The sequence below is a fragment of the Rhinatrema bivittatum genome, chromosome 9, assembly GCF_901001135.1.
Source record: "Rhinatrema bivittatum chromosome 9, aRhiBiv1.1, whole genome shotgun sequence".
Classification (NCBI taxonomy): domain Eukaryota; kingdom Metazoa; phylum Chordata; class Amphibia; order Gymnophiona; family Rhinatrematidae; genus Rhinatrema; species Rhinatrema bivittatum.
The window spans coordinates 190,334,589-190,352,345 of record NC_042623.1 but is presented as its reverse complement, the minus strand read 5'-3'; the positions used below and the strand labels follow the sequence as shown (position 1 = coordinate 190,352,345).

The following is a 17,757-nucleotide window of genomic DNA, read 5'->3' as shown; positions in this document are numbered from 1 at the left end:
TTTCTAAAAATGTACCCATATTCTAATTTTTTTTAGAAAAACACGCCACAAGTCTCTAGTTGTGGTGGTGGGGGGAGGAGGGAGAAAACCAGGACTGGCCCAGCCCGTTCCATATGGGACGAAGTTATCAAGTTCCCTTACTGATGTTACCATAATTCATGCGTGCAAGTTTAATCAGTGCTTTGGTGTCAAAACATTGGCGTGAAAACACAGACTATTACTTAAAATAAAATATTCTTTAGTGAATGTTAGCAACATAATTGTATTTATTCAGTGAAATTATAAACTTTATCCTCATGGAGGATGGATGAATAACAGAGGGTAGCCCATTACACACGAGTGATTCCTCGCCAACCAAAATTTCATCACACAACAAAATACATCGGAATTATCCGGTTTTTTTTTTTAATTTTCAAACATTTTCATTACAAGGTTCGTCATGCACATCTTTAATGAAGAATGGAGAGCGCGAAGGAAAACGAAAACATTCCACAAGCTTTAAAAAGAAAGCAAGATACAAATAACCTTGGTATGTGATAAACAGCCTTGTGCTAAATTACATTTAAAAACACTGTGTGTGTACTTACAAGCACTGAAATTAACTAATCATGGTAATTACAAAGTGCTGTGATGAGATTTACTCGGATACATCTGTTTTCTTTGTCCAGGAGCACCTCGGTGCTAGAAATGTACAAAATCATTCAAAGATGGGTCCCATGGAAAATCCATGGGAATTCAACATAACATTCTAAAAAAATATCATTTTCAGATTCACTGTGTAAGTTTGAACTTTGCTAGTGAGTTACAGCATTTCGGTTATGTTTTTAATTCAGATTTTGTGTCCAGTGCTCTGAAATTTGCATTGGGACCTTAGAAAAATCAGAACTAGGTTTTCTCAGATCCTTTCAGGGCCTGCTCAAGTCCGCTGGGATAAAAAATCTGATGAATTTTCTCAGCCAGTCTTCATAAAAAAAAAAAAAAAGAAAAGAAAATAAAATCCCATTTCCCTGATGAACTTGAAACAGGCTGAAATCTCCCTGGTTCTGGTTCAACCACAAATTGTTCACACAGTTCTCGAGTAGTGTACTTGAGACGTACTTACTACTTTCCGTCTACGTGTGCTGGCAGGGGACAGAGAGTGTAGCATAAAGGTTACAGCAGAGAACACCCCTATTGACACAATCCTAAGCAATGACCATCTAATATTTTATTTATTATTTTTATATACCAACATTCAATCTCAATCAAGATATCACACCAATTTACATTCAGGTACTGTAGGTATTTCTCTATCCCCAGAGGGCTTACAATCTAAGTTTGTACCTGAGGCAATGGAGGGTAAAGTGACTTGCCCAAGGTCACAAGGACTGACAGTGGGACTCAAACACTGGTCTTCTGGTTCATAGTCCACTGCTCTAACCACTAGGCTATTCCTCCTCCACATAATGGGAGTTATGTGGTATAACACTCCCTAGAACAATAACACGCCATAGTAACAGTAGTAGTAGTAGTAGTAGTAGTTACTAAGATTCTTATTGGATAAAGCTTTGGACTTTATTGAATGTAGACCCAAAAAATAACAGAAGGATGGGAAACGCATTTACCGGTCATTTACTAAACATTTTTCCCATAGATACAGAATGGGAGAGGACCTTCAGCAAATAAGCCCTTTAGAGAGTTTATTTTTCACTTATGGCAAAAAATCCTGAATCGCTGGGGCTCTTGTTTACTGAAGTATAGCTTCCAAAGGACAATATAAAGGTACCTCAATGTTAGAAAACCGAAAAGAATGGGAGAGTCAGAAAAAAATCATATCATTTTTTATTAGTTGGTCTTGCAACTCACTAAGAATGTCCATAACCTCCTTTCACAGCTCTGATCAATGATATGAGAGTGCAGGCAAGAAAATGAACCATGGCTCGTTTATCCTTCTCTTGGTGACTAAGTATATGCCAAGTTAGCAGCCACCTTCTTTGGCCCACACAATTCTAATTATTTTTCCCACAGTCTCCATCCCATACATTTGCATTTCAATCAATAGATTCCCAACAGAGGTCCCTATGTACATGTTCTCCTCTAGTTGAACTTTATCGAGGTCTTCTGGGGTGGAATAAACACATATCCCTAATGTCTGACTAACTTCAACCAAGTCCATGTCAGCCAAAGACCACAAGGCCAATGTTTTCTGCTCAGTTCCCCTTTCTGTTGCAATACTGCACACCAAGTCGCCATCTTTACCCCGCAACTAAGGATCCCATGTGCTTATCCCATGTTTTCATGAATTCTGATATTGTTTTGTCTCCATTGGGAGGCTGTTGCATGCACCTGTTCCTTACTAGACATAAACGCTTGATCTGAGGGCTATCCAACCATAACCTGTAAATATTCTGTAAATGGAAGCCATTGAAACCAATTACAAATATGCCAGAGATCTTGCATTTCTGTTGAATCGATATGAACAGTCACTTGTCCTTTATACTCTAGTGTCCACTGCGTACATCTTTGCAGTTTCCGTTCGAGATGAGGAATAGACCTTTTCCATTGATATCCCTGGACCAGAATATGTCTTCCTGGAGTAATACAAGGAATGGTGTCTTCCAGATCCAATATCTGTGTTAAAATGAAGGCATAACTCTGGGGTTTTAGCATTCATCAATTGCAAAGCTATAGAAAGACTATTATTAAACCCTAAACAAAATAAAATGACTTCTGGAGATGAATGCTCTGCTTAGCTGCATGAGAAGCCTGAATCTGTCCCTCATGTAAATCAGGGAGCTAAGTGTATAACAAAGCTATCTTGCTTACCCTCAAAAAACACAATTCAGTGTACAGGAGGACTTCCAAAACCTGTCCTGATGACCCCACAGTCAAGCTTTCAGGATATCCAAAATGAATATGCGTGAGATAAATGTGTATGTACTGGATCTCCTATGTATGCACATTTCTCTCACGCATATTCATTGTGGATATCCTGAAAACCAGACTGGCTGTGGGATCACCAGGACGAATTTGGGAAACCTTCATAATGTCTCAGTTGACAAATTCCTGAGGATCACAGCACTAAACTATATCAGTCCATACTCTCAAAAGGCAAATAAAAAAAGAAAAAGTTAAAATAAAAATTCTTTTGATTACGACTTCGGGGTAGGTTCCCAGTCTTTCACTTCCCCAGCTGGGCTCCAAACATTTTCCAGCACCCCTCATCCCCTGGTCCCAAGAGCCCTTACAGAGTTGCATTATCTAAAACCAAGTTGTTGCTGACCTCTAGAGGGCACCTAGAGTACAGCACCCAGAAGGAGGCTGGATGATCTATGAAAATAACTCCTTTATGAAGGGGTATAACATTCTGTGTTAGTGCTTTAAACCCTCGGGTTGCATTTTAACTGGTTCACCTTTGTGAATTGGCTCGATTGAAATGCCTGTTTAATGGATGGAAGCGATGGGAATGGTACAGATCTCCTACTTACTGGTGTGCCTCTAATGCCTGTCTTATATATGCAGCTTGTTCTTGTTATACCTTTTTTTTTCCCTGTGTCCTTACATCGTTCTGCAGATCAGTGGTTTTGCGTATGAAAGGCAGTAACAAAGGCAGATATAGGGTGAGGAGCAAAGAGACTATTTGTTGATGTATGACGTTTTCTACACATAAACATGAACTTGGTTTCTCTTCTCCACACGTGCCTGGCACTTCACATGAGCTAGAGCAGGTCCTTATCTGGCAGATTTCCTAGGAGGCTACACCTTTTCTGGTGCGAAGTAATCATTACCAATCAGTGTGGAGGGGTCCATCTGCTTTTTCTGTGGGATGGGAATCCATCATTTCTACAGTATCGTGTTATGTTGGCCAAGATGCAGTGTTAGTGGCCTAACCTGACGTCTTCCTCCCAAGACAATACTCCAGTTGTGGGTTTGAAACTCCCAGTCCTGAGCATTCTATAGGAGAAGAGGATCAAGACTGTGATGTGAGAGAGGTTAGAAAACTAGGACTGTCATGTATCTCATTTCAGTAGCTTTCCTTCTGGAAATAGAACAAACCTGTACCGGAGCCAGGTGTGCCATAAGCCTTCATTCACAACTACCTGATGTCTTTCCAAATATTCAACTTCTACCCCCCTTGCTGCTAGTCCAACCACTATGGCGACCATTCGTGGCAAGGAGTCACAGATCGCAGCTCCCTCTGGAATCCTGTACTTGTGCACCCTCAGGCTGGCCTCTAGATGTTGCTGTTGTGTGATGATGATGGGGGACGCCCTCTCCCCCCCCCCCCCCCCCCCCCCCGAGGCTGTGAATGCAGGATTTCCCCATCCCTGGCTGGCCCAGGAAGTAGAAGTCTACCCAACACTGCCTCAGCTTCCATATCTTACCATCTTACCACTGAGGCTGTCTGACTGAGGCCCCAATTATATTTACCTTTGAAGAGATATAGACAGCAGGTGAGAAGAGCCCCGCCCAGAAAGCACCCAAGTGATCCGACCATTCCAAGCCAACAGGACCAGCCAAACTTGTACTGAATTCCCAGAAACACATTATGAAAGACCAGCGAGGAGCGTTCCACATAAACGTCAATGGCATACCACACGGAGCCAATTATTCCCGGGATGCCTGCAACAAATAGGGAGGAAAATCACATCATGGAAAAACAGCAGAACACTATAAATGTAACCATGTGGTCCAAACCATTATCATTTATACTAAATTCTTAGATATTAAAAGAGTGTTTTATGATGCTACAATATTCAGAATAATTCAGAATATTATTAATATTAGTAGTAAAGTATTTGCAGCAATTTCCAATTTTGACAACCATTGCACCGCCTATTAACTACTACCAGAGCTACATACATTCTAACCACTGAGTTCCTGTTAACTAGAGTTGCTGGGAATTAGTTAAACATTAACAGTGTAGCCAACTGGTTAGGTTATAAAGCAGGGATCCCCAGACTTTTCAAGAGAAGGGTCACATAGGACATTTCAAATTGCTGGGAATGGGGAAGTCCTCCTCACAATTTGCTGAGCCAGGGCTGGGGGGAAGCTAGGATGGGAGAGGGGCCCTTGGAGTTATTTGCTGAGAAGGGTTTAAGTGAGGCCCATGTCTATCCCTTTCGGCGAAGTGAAGTGGGGAGGCAGGAGGCGGGGTTCCCAGGGGTTTAGGGGTGTGACAGACCGTCAGTCATAATATTTCCAGGTTTCTACCACCAGCAAGCTTTCCCCCTTCTCCACTATCTGTCCACCTAATGATGCCGGGGGCAGGGAGGTTGAAGGGTGGGTGGATAGCACTCTTGCTACCTCTCTGCTTTCTTCCCTTTTCTTCTCCCTTTCCCCCCACCTCTTCTCCCTTTCCCCCCTCCTCTCGCTCTCCTCTCTTGCAACATGCCAGATTGGTGGAAACAACAAAATAATCCCCAGTGGAGACCCTAATCCAGAGAGAGAGAGAGGCCCTTGGTATCTGGGTTTTAATAATTTCTCCAAATCCTTCATCCTTAGGGGACGATGTCTTATGCCCTCTCCCGCACAACTCTGAACAGATGGCGGTGTGGTTGGGAGCTCCAGGAACCCAAATTCTTACCTGGGATTCCCTGGCAGCCCCATAGAACCCAATGTCTTCCTCCCCGTGGCTTGCGCCACCCTCCACAACAGTCGAAAACTCCTTGTGGCTGTATTGCAGCCTCTTTCTGTATCTTCGGCATAAGTGGCTCCTCATGCACAAGCATCGTCAATGCCAGCAATGCAGCATGCAGCCGATAAGTGGTGGCCTCACACCAGCAAGCCCTGCCTGCACCGCTGTGAGGAGCTGCCACTTGCACTCCCGACGTCATCTGAGCTCTCACCACTGCCACTAAAACGGATCAAACTCCTTCTGTTGTAGCAGCTGTGGGCCAGATCAAGTTTCCTTGCTGCTGTAGGGGGTCGGATGAAATTCTGCCAAGGGCCACATCCGGCCCTTGGGCCATAGTTTGGGGATCCCTGATATAAAGCTTCTAACTTAGCCTGGAAACCTGTTTAAACTGTGGTACTTATCACAATCAGTAACTCCTTTTTCCTAACTTGTCAAATGTCTTTAACACACACACACAAACACACACACACTCTCTCTCTCTCTCTCTCTATTTTAGCATTTCTGTTGGCCTTGCACTACAATGGCTGTGGTGGGTTGCTGCACCGTGGTGATTATGCAGAATAATGCATATAGTTGGAAAAAGACATCAGTTCAACCTTCTTCAACATTTCTGATCATCAAGAGGAAATCAAGACCCCTGGTAAATGCCCGAGTCAGCTCCTATCATTTCATTCTCCCCTCATTCTATCCCTTGGATCCTATGCCGTCACCAGTGAAAGAGGAGTTTGGGACTTTCAAAAGTAAATGGTGAAATTTTCATCTTATAAAGGATGATGCCATCAGGTTAAGACATATATAAGAGAAGTCCATGAAGCCTTTGGCAGCAAATGGGAGACATGATCTGTGCACTTATGTAAACTGATAGTCTTTTAGGTTCTCGTTGGGAAATGGTTTGTAAACAGAAAAAAAGAGGCAAACCAACTGGATCTAAGAATATAAAAACAAGAAATTGCCATACTGGCTCAGACCATGGGTCTATCAAGCCCAGCATCTTCTTTCCAAGAGTAGCCAACCCAGGTCACAAATACTTGGCCAGAAGCCAACAGTATATAGATCCTATTCTGCTAATGCTTGCTAATAACCAAGTCAACTTGCTTAATAACTGTTTATGACCTTTCCTCCAGGAACTTGTCCAAACTTTCTTTAAACCCAGCTACACTAACTGCCTTAACCACATCCTCTGGCAACAAATTCCAGAGCTTAATTGTGCGTTGAGTGAAAAAGAATTTTTGCCTATTTCTTTTAAATGTGCTACTTGTTAATTTCATGGAGTATCCCCAGTCCAGGGATGGAGAACTCCAGTCCTCGAGTGCCACAAACAGGCCAGGTTATCAGGATAATCACAATGAATATGCACGAGATAGATTTGCATACAATGGAGGCAGTGCATGCAAATCTTTCTCATGCATATTCATTGTAGATATCTTGAAAACCTGGCATGTTTGTGGCATTCAAGGACTGGAGTTTGCCATCCCTGCTCTAGTCATTGTATTTTCTGAAAGAGTAAATGACCGATTCACATTTACCCACTCTATTCCTCTCATAATTTTATAGGCTTCTGTCATATTCCCCCTCAGTCATCAGTTCTCCAAGCTGAAAAGCCCTAACCTCTTTATCCTTTCTTCATAGAGGAACCATTCCATCCTCTTTAGCATTTTTGTTTCCCTTCTCTGTACGTTTTCGAGTGCAACCATCTTTTTTGAGATGCGGCGACCAGAACTGCACACAGTACTCTAGGTGCGGTCTCACCATGGAGCGATACAGAGGTATTATGACATCCTCCATTCCTTTCCTAATAATTCCTAGCATTCTGTTTGATCATATTGTCCATTATGATGCCCAGATCTTTTTCCTAGGTGGTAACTCCCAATATGGAATCTAAAGTTGCGTAACTATAATTTGGGTTATTTTTCCCTATGTGCATTACTTTTCACTTGTCTACATTAAATTTCATCTGTCTTTTGGATGCCCAATCTTCCAGTCTCACAAGGTCCTCCTGCAATTTATCACTATCTGCTTGTGATTTAAAAACTTGTAATAATTTTGTGTCACCTGCAAATCTGATCACCTCACTTATGGTTCTCCTTACCATATCATTTATCAATATGTTAAAAAGCACTAATCCCAGTACACTCCCTGAGGCACTCCACTACCTTTCTCCACTGAGAAAATGACCATTTAGTACTACTCTCTGTTTCCTGACTTTTAACCAGTTTGCAATTCACAACAGGACATTGCTTCCAATCCCATGATGTTTTAATTTCTTAGGAGTCAACAGCTTTCTTAAAATCCAAATACACAATATCTACTGGTTCACCTTTATCCACATGTTTGTTAACTCCTTCAAAAAAGTGTAGTAGGTTAGTGAGGCAAGACTTCCTTTGTGTAAATCCATGCTAGGTGTGATTTTGTTATTTAGAATAGCTCCCACAATTTTTCCCATCACTGCTCTCCGGTCTATAGTTTCCTGGATCACCCCTGGAGCCCTTTCTAAAGATCAGGGTTACATTGGCCACCCTCCAATCTTCAGTACAATGGATGGTTTTAATGATAGATTACAAATTACTATCTGCAATTTCATTTTTGAGTTCTTTCAGAACTCTGAGGTATATACCATCTGGTCCAGGTGAATTGCTACTCTTTAATTTAGCAATCTGCCCTATTACATCTTCCAGGCTCATCATGATAGGTTTCAGTTCTTCTGAATCATCAACGTTGAATACTGTTTCTGGCATAATCTCCCCAATATCCTCATTAATAAACACTGAATCAAAGAATTCATTTAGTCTTTTCACGTAGGCTTTATCTTTCCTAAGAGGCTCTTTAACCTCTTGATCATCTAACGATCCAAGCAACTCCCTCACAGGCTTCCTGCTTTGGATATATTAGACATTTTTGCCTCTATAGACAGCTTCTTTTCAAATTCTCTTTTAGCCTGTCTTATCAATGTTTTACATCTAACTTGCCAATGTGCGGAACAGCCTCCCAGTGGAAATGGTAGAGACAAAAATAGTATCTGAATTCCAGAAAGCATGGGATAAATATAGGGGATCTCTAAGGAAGTGATGAGAATTATAAAGCTAAATTAATTGGACGGATGGGAAGACTGAGCCATACAGTCTTTTTCTGCTGTCATGTTTCTGTTTCTAATGCTTATGCTTTTTCTTTTCTTCAGAAGGATCCTTTTTCCAATTTTTGAAAGAAGTTCTTTTCTTAAAAGAACAACTTTCACCTTGCTTTTTAACTATGTCAGCAGTCGATAGGCCTTTTCATCTTTTTTAATGCATCTGGTCTGGGCTTCCATGATGGCATTTTTAAACAATGTCCATTCCTGATGTACATTTTTAACCTTTGTAACTGCACATTTTTGCTTTTTTCTATTTTCACATTTTATCAAAGTCTCCCTTATGAAGGTTTAATGCTAGAGATATATATTTACTTAATGTCTTCCTTTCAGTCATTAAGTCAAATTTGATCGCACTATGATCAATGTTGCTAAGCACACCCACCGCCATTACCTCTTGCACCAAATGCTGTGTTCCACTAAGAATTAGATCTAAAATGGCTCCCCCTCTCGTCAGTTCCTGAACTAACTGTTGCATGAAGTGGTCATTTATTCTGTCTAGAAACTTTACCTCCCTGGCATGTCCTGTTGTTACATTTACCCAGTCAATATTCTTGTAATTGAAGTCTCCCATTATTACTGTGCTACCAAATGTGTTAGCTTCCCTGATCTCTGTTAGTATTTTATCAGCTGTCTGTTCATTTTGGTCAGGTGGACAGTAGTATACCCCCACTGCTATACTCTTCCCCATCACACATGGGATTTCCACCCATAAGGATTCTGCAGGACTTTTATCCTGTTGGACTCTATGCCATCCATAACATAAAGCGCCACCCTTCCACTGAGTTGATCCACCCTATCATTGTGATATAATTTTTACCTATGTATAGCAGCATTGTCCAATTGGTTTTCCTCCTTCCACCAGGCCTCCGAATTGCCAATTATGTCTACCTCTTCATTCAGTGGTATGCATTCCAGCTCTCTCATCTTACTTTTTAGATTTCTGGCATTAACATAGAGACATTTTAAAATATGTTTTGGGTTTGTATTAATAATCTGCTTATCAGTTGATAAGGGTCATTTGGAATCTTTTAACTCAGTTTCTTCTTTACTTATAGGCACATGGATTACTTTTGCTTTTATTGAAACCTTTCTATCTGCGTCCATTAAATATGAAAAGTGGAGGTAAAGCAACCAATATATTCTTTTGGAGATAAATCTCCATCATATATTTGTGTTATTCTTTATGGTTTTAGATTTTCAAGCCTCCTGTATCATTGATTAAATTTTCAATATGTATGGGCTAATTCATTTTATAAAGGGTGTTTATTATATTTATATTCTATTACATTTTTATACAGGTGGGTTATTATATTTTTACTATAATGTTTGTCTTTGTTTACTGTTTTTCTTTTGTTGTGTAAAGTATTTTGGGAATATATACCCCTGATGCAGGCATTTTGCTGAAACATGGTTGTGCTAGTTATGTTTTCATGTACTATTTATTACTTTTATTAGATTAATAATTTAATGTATATCTTATGTTTTGTTCATCTGCACAGCTGCATTTTTATAATAAAGTGGAACGTGACTCCTTGCAATTTGAGAATCTTAATATATTGTTTTACTTCTGCTTTTCACATTTAGGTCATTTTGGGATAGAGTTTGTGTCACGGGCACTCCAGTGCTTTTCCCACGATTGGCTTTCCTTACCTCCAATTAATAATGTAATTCCAGCCACGATGCAAATCCGTAGTTTAATGGTGGGTTCATCCTTGAGGAATTTCACACAGTCCAGACCTAGGAGAAGGATGATAAAGCCAAACCCTGCCAGAATGTCTGCAGTAATCATTAGACCTCGAGTCACCACCAGCTTCACTGCAAAACACAGCACTGAGCTCAAAGACTGGAAGACAAGAGTCCTGGACAACCTTAGCAAGCAAGCACACAGCATGGAAACGACACTTAGACAATGGCAATCTACAATACATTGCGTTGCTTTACGGTAACATTAGCTTTCACTATATCACTTGGACCATTTACTTCAGGCTCTAGAATGGCTTGGTTGCCCTGTGTAGAATTACGCTGCCAATTTCTGTTCACCTGTCATCTCTGAGTAGGAATGAATTGTATACAGAGGCTGACTTTTTCAGGCCACTAATAGCCTGCTATAAACAAATTAGTAGGGTCTGAGCCTGGGGGGGGGGGGAGGGTCAAGATCATGCTCTCCTGTGTGCTGCCTTAAGGTCTGCACACACGAATCTCTACTCCCGGGAGAACAGACACGGAGAGCTCTGGAGTTTTGCGGCATCAAGCAGAGAACCACCAGAAAAGCCACCAGAGATAGGGCCTCCTATTTTTTCCACCTCCTGGAAGAAGGAGAAACCCCTAGAAAAAACTACCAAAGGCCTGCATATACACAGAAATGGGATTTTGGGGCTGATCACAGCTGTAACCAGAAGAAAATGTGTATGGTGTCAATTGGTTACTAGGACCAAGCTGGACAGTGAGATCTTATTTTTGGAATAATTCAAATGCCCAGTCTGATTTATTTAACACAGACAATCCTAAGGACTGGGCTTCTCCGGGAGACTTTTGCACAATGCCTTGGGGCCCTGGAGGTATATCCTCCCTTCCATTCGGAGAATTCTTGCCACGGTTTGAGAGAGACACTTTGCCGGACCAATCCCTGGTATTGAAAGAAATATTGCATTAGTGTAGTGCTACTCAGCCTCTGGTTCAGGGGTCACATGCATTGACTCAGAGCTCTCCAGGTCACTCTTTTTTTCCTTGCAAATTTTTTTTCCACTCCAAGCACGTAGTCCAGAGTCTAATATTATCAGGCAGGCCATTATCTGAGGTTCTCATAGCAGAAAGCAAGTCACTGGGTGTCAAGCATTCAATCAGAGGTGAATAGTTGGCCAGATCTGCAGAATTACTCCAAATGGTAGTCCAGTGTTACTAGATTATTGCTACCGTTTCTTTTTTTTTTTTTTTTCTACAATTTTAACTTGTTCAATTGATCTGTGGAATAAGACTCCCATCTCAGTGAAATATCAATTGAGGGGTAATTCTGCAAACCTCACAGTATAGTTTATTAGTGTCTATTCTACACCCATTCATGTGCTTGCCTGCAGCTCCTCAGATGACGGCTAAGGAATAAATGCACATTTTCTCTCATTGCATGCTTTCTCTCATTGAGTGAACCCCCGATTATAAGTTTGAACATCAGCAAAAAATAAATAAATAAATAATAATAATAATTGAAAACGCTTCTCTAGATGTTGGCGTATCTAATTACCTTTCAGTTCAATAACCTGAGAACTCTTGACATTTTTGACTCCACACTCTATGTTCGGGCTCCCTGAGTTACCTTCTTTGTCGCCTGTCAATTTAATCATAGACACACAGAATGTAATGGCAGATAAGGACCTCAGGGCCCATCCAGTCTGCCCAAGCCACTTCCTGTTACAATGACATCAGTCCCAGCTTCTCCCCGGCTTTCCCCTCACTTCTTTGCGACTAGGATCTTCTGTGCTTGTTCCAGGCTTTCCTTGAATACTGTGACTGATTTTTGCTCCCATCAACCTCCGCTGGGAGGCCATTCCTTACCTCTATCATTCTTCCTATGAAGAAATATTTTCTAATGTTAGTGCTTCTGTAAGCCTCTTAGCATGACCTTTTGTGACCTCTGTGAGCCTCCTATTGTCATCCCTTGCTCTGGGATCTTCTTTTGCCTGGGAAATGCTTTTTCCTTGTGCATTATTATTTCTCTTTATGAGTCAGCTATAGGTCTGATTGATTCACTATTCCTATTCTGGGTCTATGGGAAAAAGCGTAATAAACCAGACCCTGTGCCAGCTTTTTTTAAATAATGAATTTGCTGTTGAGTTCCAAGTCTTCACGCACTTTTTATTTTACTTTTCTAGGGTTAATGCTCACTGGCCCTGCACCTTTTATGACTGTTACAGTGCTACAGTCTAGAGTGAAATGGTTGCTAATTAAAAATCCAGTAAAGGGGGTGGGGGTGGGAGAGTCCATACAATGGAAAGGGGAAACTGATGAATATATAAGAGCTGCTAACACTATACGATGGGGACAGGGATCGCAGACACGGGGACTATAAACAGGAGTCTGCCTACCAGAGAAATATTTATTTGAATTTATAAACCGCCTTACACTATGAGGCCTAGGCGGTGAACAAATTTACATACATAATATGAAAAAACAAAGAAGCATGAGACAACATAAAATCTAGAAAATATGATAACAAAACAATTAAAATAAATAAGCTAAAATAGCCTAAAAAGGAGCTAACTTGTTAAAATTTTTTAAAATAAACGGGAAACATATTGAAATAAGTGGGCAAAGAAAAACACAAAATTAACCGTAAGCCAAATGAAATAAAAATGTCATAATCTGTTTTCTAAACTTATTAAATGAGTCACATTGCCTAATATCTATAGGAAAAGAGTTCCATAGAGTTGGTGCTGCGAAGGAAAAGGCGCATTCACGAGTGATGTCAAGCCTGGCTAATTTGGGAGATGGAATTTCCAATAGGCCCCACTGTGAGGAGCACAGCAGCCTGGTAGGTCGGTAAAATTTGAGAATTATGTTGGCCCAATGACGCGTTTGGTCATTGAGAAGTTTGTAGAGATGGGGGAATCTTAGACATAGGAGTCAGTAAGCAGTCCTCTCCGTGACACGTTCTAGATCACATCAGTAGTAGCTAGCCATCAGTTAGCCATCCAAGGCCTTTCAGTGGCTTATGCTCCAATCCCTAGAGGACATTCCCCATCGGCAGTGGTTGGTAGGTCCACTGCTGGACATTCACGGCAGAGATGAGGGCAGGGGTGGAAGGTGTTTATGACACTTGCATTGTGCCTGTACGCTGGGTAAGCGGGAGGGACTTCAGCTTCACTTCCAGATGGGGACTTTACTCAAGAGCTAAGCTACAGAGCCTCGTTCGATGAGTGAGATGAGCTGCATGAGAAGGAAAGGCCAATGGTAATATCGCAAGTACACTTGTGGGGGCATATACATTTATTAAATAAATAAAATAAGTAATGTCATACCCAGAAGTTTCCTTGCTACTCTGTACCAAAGACATGCTCTCACACATTTTTATTGTATTCGATTTTTCTTTATTCTCAGCTAGAGAACCCTCACATAATGCAGACCAGGTGTACTAAAAGGGCTTTTCCAGTGTGTCAGAACCGGGCACCCGTCTGCAAAGTCTGTAGGTGCTTTTATCCCTGAACCTTGCCTCCATTTTCAAGGGGAAAAGCATAAGCGGATTTCCCTTTGAAAACCAGGCTGGAGAAAGGTCCCTGCAGAGGTCTGCACCACCATTTCCTCCGGGTACGTTTTAGGCGTTTGACGCCCGATGGGCAGGTCATGCCCGTCCGCTGGCGACCTGGCATCAGCGGACCAAGCAGAGAACAGCTGTGGACGAAATGTTAACATTTGGCAGTTCCACACACCAATAGAATAAAAAATTGTGCTTTCCATCTATATCTGTGAGAAAAATAATTACATTAGTAACGAGCGCCATCGGCATTAAGCAGCTGAAGGTACATCTTGCCTCCTTGTTCTATAGATATTAATGCTCCTAGATTTTGTAAATCCTCTCCCTCCCCACTAGGCCCACCTACATTGTATTTGGCTGAAAGGACATGCAAGGTCCAACCTTGCATGTAATTTCAGCCCAGGTAAAGGCACGACAATTGCCAGCCAGCCAATTTACCTAGGAAAATTGCGATTTATTCCTATAAATGGCTTCACGGAAACTGTTTTCTGTGTGTTTAAGGAGGACACGCTTTTGTACGTCTGGCCCCGGAGCCTCGTTTCACTGCCCAGGATGCCCTCCCTACGGCATGCATCAAACAGAGCTCTCGTAATACATACAGGGGTGGTCGGCATAAATAGAGTCATATTCATCACAGGTCCGTATGCCGTCGAACGCGTTGGTGACACACTCCCACCAAAGACCTCGGCATTTAGTACTCACCTAAAGGTGGAAAGGCAGCATATTAACAGTGTTTACGCCCAGTGGGATCCAGAGGGACGAACAACAACGCAGAGAGAGACACACACAACACGATACAAGACAATGCACACAGGGCTTACAGATGTCCTTCCTTCCCCCAAAGAGCTCGCCCAGCGGCTTTCAGTACAGGGAGGTCTGGCGGCCTGTTCAGAGTCACAGAGGGCATGCATGGCAGGCTGGGAGAGACAAAAACTCAATCTCCAGGCTAATCCTCTGGCCGCTACCAACTACTCTAGAAATATCCCAGGCGAGCAGAGATTTCAAAGGCAAATATTCCTCCGCGTTGTGGGGGCAAATCTTGCAACAACCTGCATAACTTTTACATCAAACGCAAGTATAAGTTGCGCAACTTTTCTAAGGGAAGTTTTGAAAAAATGCAAAAGTCTGCACACGAGTGGCAACTCCTCACCAGCCCCTGCCCCCCCCCCCCCCCCCAGGAACGCCTCTGCTCGCTGCAGGGAAACTCACGCGCATGCATGACGCACGCGTGCATAAGTTTACCCACTTATCTGGCAGGCAATGTCGTGAGGAGGGGTCATTTTCTTGGCTAATGCACTGCGTTGCCCGTGGAAATGCCAATGGGAAATGACCCTCTGCATTTGTCTTTGCCAATGTAAAAACTCAGTGTGGCAAGCAAACAGAAACTTGAAAGGCTTGGGCTAGTAGCACCAAGTGCAATACGGCAAGGCTTGAGCGTCTGAAGTTATACAAGGTTAGAGGCAATGACAACGGTGCGACAACCAAGGGGGGCGGGGAGGCAACTTCCAGCAATGCTGTGGCAAACATCACCCGTGTTAAAGGGGTGCGGACAGCTCCCGCCATAGCATGGGATAACAGCTTTATAGCTGTGGGAAATTAAGGCCTGTATGAGATCTGTGAGCTAATGAGATGTATTTAGAGCTGTTCAGTCACTAATCCCCAGCCCTGTACATTAATGCTGCTCAGCCGCGCTGGAAAGAGACGAGTTAGCAGCGGGCCTGCCACTGTAGGGCACTTCGGAGCCAGCAAGGCCAAGGCTCATTTACCCGCATGACTGTATTTAGGGAAGAAAATGGGAGGTCATTAGCCGTTCCGTCACTTATTAATGCTCGGGGCAATGCTCTTAGCTGCTGTGGCGGTCACACCAGGTTCAGGGACGTGACACCCATGCCCACTGCATCTAAAGGGTGCCTTTGTGCAAAGAAGAGAAGGTGAACGCACCCCCCTGGGCATGTCTGAGGCTCTCCAGCGAGGAGTTTTTGCCCTTTTACATTCCTTTGCCCTGGTGCATTCTCGTGGCACCTGCTGTCTGTGCATATTTTGCTGTTTCGGTGCGTGGTAGGTGGATTTGCTGATGTTTTGCTCAGAGGTCGTGCCGTTATTATTATTATATCTTGTGTGTGTCAAATTGTGCCTCACCTTACTGTGCTTGTCAATAAGGAAAGGCAGGTTCTTAAATGTAATGAAATCTAAAATTAAATTACAAGCCTTGTGACTACTGGTTTTTATTTGAATGTTTCCATTTAAAATTGCTTTGCTGCAGATAATAAATACTTGGGAATGTTACTGGATCTGGTGCTAATATTTCTGTTTCACCAAATGGCACCAAAGCTCCCAGAATCATGATTCCCAATCTATGACCTTGTAAAAGGTGCAGATCAGTCCCCCAAATGGTTTCTGTCTGTCTGGAATGGTTGACAGAGCCCCCGGGGGGCCCTTTGCTGGGGGCCATGCCTGGGTAATACAGACGGCAGCCACGCGGCTCTTTGGGTCTGGAGCGTTTTCTGCTTTATCTGACTCTGTGTGTGTGTTCGGGGGGTCAGCACAGGTCTCTCGCCAGTAAAGGCGCTTGCTTCTGGCCCTGCTCCCTTTGGTTTATTATTTAATCCCAGGGCAATCACAAAACAGTGCACTGCATGGTGGTGCCAAGAAGAAGTTTGCGGCAGGAGCAATATCCTGCACGTTTCTCGGCTAATAAAGTTACCTGTCTGGAGAAGGATGTTTTATGGCCAAAAATGAAGGTTTACCATTGATTAAACAATCTTCCCTTGTCTGTTGGATGCACATCCCGAGTTCACTGCTTTCTGTTTTCTATTACAACAATTAAAATTTTGTTACAATCTACTTGGACAAGAAGTATAAATCCATCTCCAGTTTTGCTAATATTGATTCCCCTGCACTCACGGTATTGGATCTTAAGACTGTGGACGGTTCCAGTTCACCTCAGGCTCCAATTACCTCCCCCCCTTGGGCTTCTAAACTTTTTTGACCAAAGGTGAATTTTTACCACATATTTTAAAGAAGGCAGATATCTCCGATTAAGCCATTTTCCTAAAGTGGTGGGATGTTCACCGCTTTACAATGTATTTCTTCTTACTTTGCTATTTAGCTTTGCTTTCCCTTTTAGATGTGTCTTGGGTGCACCTTATGAACCAGATGCAGATTATTTGTGAAACTGCTTTTCTTCGCATTCTTTACCGGTTTTCTAGTTTTCACGTTTTCCTACACGATTTTTGTCTCTGTTTTGTTGTAACTCGCCTTGAGCACCCTAGCGGAAAGGTGAGCTAAAAAAAAAAATTTTTAAAACAAGAAACACTAAGAAAAGTCCAGGGGCTTGTCCTGCCCTTTATCTTCTAAAATGAAAAATAGTTAACGCGCAATATTCATTTGTGTGGTTTGTGAGGTTGTTTCATTTAATAAACAGTTTTAAATATAACATGGAGAGGGAGAAAAATCCTGTCCCTTCTTACCTCCAGTGAGTCATCTGCGTTCTCCATCCAGCAGTCTGTCCAGGTGGCCACGATCAGAAACCCAGCGGAGATGAAGGCAAAGCAGAAAGTAACGTACTGGAGCAGGATCCTCATTCTGCAGGGCAGAACCTCCGGGGGTCCAAACCCTTCCTCCAGCCTCTGCCCAAGGGACCTCCCCTGCTGGCTCTGTGCTGGCAAAGGGGCTTTCTTTCGCCTCTACTTAGCCGGAGGCCTCCGAAGCACTGTTGGGCTGCGGGGCAGAGCCGAAAGGGGGGGGAACCAGAGTAGACCTGAGGAA

The 17,757-nt window shown here is 42.6% G+C and overlaps 1 protein-coding gene across 4 annotated transcripts; it reads right to left on the bottom strand.

Annotated features, from left to right (window-relative positions):
- Window positions 1-1,315: 1,315 nt before the first annotated feature.
- Window positions 1,316-17,708, bottom strand: CLDN16 (claudin 16). Of its 4 annotated transcripts, none has more exons than XM_029616899.1 (6): window positions 17,460-17,708; window positions 14,589-14,691; window positions 11,983-12,066; window positions 10,395-10,559; window positions 4,411-4,602; window positions 1,316-2,610 (listed from the first exon to the last, which is right to left on the bottom strand). In XM_029616899.1, the coding sequence occupies exons 1-6, from the start codon at window positions 17,571-17,573 to the stop codon at window positions 2,474-2,476; spliced, it is 795 nt and encodes a 264-aa protein (XP_029472759.1). In that variant the 5' UTR covers window positions 17,574-17,708; the 3' UTR covers window positions 1,316-2,473. The 4 variants fall into 4 exon arrangements, with proteins under 4 accessions (XP_029472759.1, XP_029472760.1, XP_029472761.1 ...); XM_029616900.1 differs by having other exon boundaries at window positions 10,395-10,481; XM_029616901.1 differs by lacking the exon at window positions 11,983-12,066.
- Between the last annotated feature and the right edge of the window lie 49 nt (window positions 17,709-17,757).

What these genes read in the sequence shown, in the direction of transcription:
- CLDN16 (XM_029616899.1), bottom strand. Translation starts at nt 17,573, where the DNA reads ATGAGGATCCTGCTCCAGTACGTTACTTTCTGCTTTGCCTTCATCTCC. An exon ending in TCAGGTTATTGAACTGAAAG is followed by an intron (nt 10,560 to 11,982) that starts GTAATTAGATAC and finishes TGTGTTTTGCAG; the next exon opens with TGAAGCTGGTGGTGACTCGA. An exon ending in AATTACATTATTAATTGGAG is followed by an intron (nt 4,603 to 10,394) that starts GTAAGGAAAGCC and finishes TATTTGTTGCAG; the next exon opens with GCATCCCGGGAATAATTGGC.